The sequence below is a fragment of the Alexandromys fortis genome, unplaced genomic scaffold (assembly GCF_014885135.2).
Source record: "Alexandromys fortis isolate MF-2015 unplaced genomic scaffold, M_Fortis_MF-2015_v1.1 scaffold_14, whole genome shotgun sequence".
NCBI classification, from domain to species: domain Eukaryota; kingdom Metazoa; phylum Chordata; class Mammalia; order Rodentia; family Cricetidae; genus Alexandromys; species Alexandromys fortis.
Window position 1 is genome coordinate 5,203,261 of NW_026067910.1, and position 1,716 is coordinate 5,204,976.

General features: G+C 53.1%; 1 protein-coding gene across 1 annotated transcript in view; it reads left to right on the forward strand.

Annotated features, from left to right (window-relative positions):
- Window positions 1–461: 461 nt before the first annotated feature.
- The window catches only part of Calhm6 (calcium homeostasis modulator family member 6), a 5,625-nt gene continuing 4,370 nt past the window's right edge, over window positions 462–1,716 (forward strand). The window contains exon 1 of the mRNA XM_050138003.1: window positions 462–1,229. Coding sequence (XP_049993960.1) covers window positions 708–1,229 — 522 coding nt within the window. The 5' untranslated portion in view covers window positions 462–707. The remainder of the gene's footprint in view (window positions 1,230–1,716) is intronic.

A 1,716-nucleotide genomic window follows, 5' to 3' on the forward strand; every position in this document is an offset into this window, starting at 1 on the left:
GAACTGATGGAACAGTGTGACCAGGGCCTTCTGCTCTGTCCTTTGTACCTTGGATCCTGGAAGACTGGCTAGAGGCCGAGAGATAAATAAATAAAGGACAGGCAAGAGACAGCCATGGGATGCAGCTGAGATCAGGTGGGGGTCTCCCCAAATCTTAGCTTGTATATTAGGGTGAGGGGTTAGACAGGAAAGTCACCTCTGTAGGTCAACTTTCACAGCCTATAAACTTCCAGGAGAAAGCTGCAGTTACTAGTCTTGCACTCTAAGATCAAATGTTTATAAACACGCATACTAAGACTCAGAAAGAAAGCCTTGCCAATACTCTTAACCCTGACAAGTATGGATAATGGCTTTGCCAATTTACAATAGATCAATTGGTATAGGAGTCCTCAACAGGCTGCACATGTCAACATACAGTCATTCACAACTCTCACTCAGGGCTTCCTCTGCTCCCTTCAATCTTTGGATGTGGAGTGGGGTCCCAGGAAGTCAAGGATCTGGGGGCATATTCATGGGCCCATGTCAGAGCTACTTTGGTTGAAAAGGAAAGTGAAACCCTGGGAGGGCTGAGAAGCCCTCTTCCCTTTCTATACAGTTGCTTCAAAGCAGAGTGTAAAGTCCCAGACCCGGTTCACTCAACCCTCCCGACTCACAGAGCAGAACTGAAGCTTCTGGACCCAGCAGGGTGCCCAGGGTGAACAGAATCCATGGAGAAGTTCAAGGCAGTGCTGGAACTGCTGCAGAGCAAGCACCGCAGCACCCTGGGCTATGGCTTGGTGACCCTGTTGACGGTGGGTGGGGAGAAGATCTTCTCCCAGGTGGTGTTTCAGTGTCCCTGCAACGCTACCTGGAACCTGCCATATGGCCTGGTGTTCCTGTTGGTGCCCGCGCTTGCACTCTTTCTCATGGGCTACGCGCTGAACACGCGCACCTGGCGCCTGCTCACCGGCTGCTGCTCCTGGAGCACGAGTTCCAGCTCCGGGTCGCACAGCGCATTGACATGCTTGCAGATCAACCTGGCCGCCGTGCTCGCGCCCCTCACCTGGGTGGCGGTGGCGCTGCTAGGGGGCTCCTTCTACAAGTGTGCTGTCAGCGGGAGCGCGGGCATGGCGAAGTATCTGTGCGGAAACCTCAACAGCAGCTGCGCTATCAAACTACCGAAGGTTCCCTGCAACAAACAGAAGGAGGAGATGCAGGACATCCTGAATCAGCTCAAGGCTCAGTCTCAGGTCAGACTCTGGGCGCGGTGGGGACACGCGAAGAGGAGAGGAAGAAGTTGGTAGCTTTCTCTGAAGACCAGCAACTGAATATTTAAATAGCGGGGAAAGGGAGAGGAGGCAGTCATCCAGGAGGAGCTGGCGCTGTAGGAGCCAGAATAGCGCACCTGGACTGGTACCTTCTGCCTAGTTCTTTAGTGTTCCCTCCCACTGTGCAGCAAATACTCAAGCCAGGAGAAGTTGCACAATCCGAAAGAAACTAGAAGCATTTTTTTTTTTAACAATAGAACCCGTCTTGCCAGGCCCAAACCCACCACCCACACTACCCACGGACATAGGAAGGCCTGGGGCTCTTTAGGACAGATGCTCCTTTCTCTGGATCCACAGAATCCCCGTGTTTTCAGTTCTAGGAGAGTGACGTGTCATCTCCCTCTTGGGCACTTGACATGATTTGGACTCTAGCTGAGTTGACGTACTTGGCGGGGGGGGGGGGGGGGGG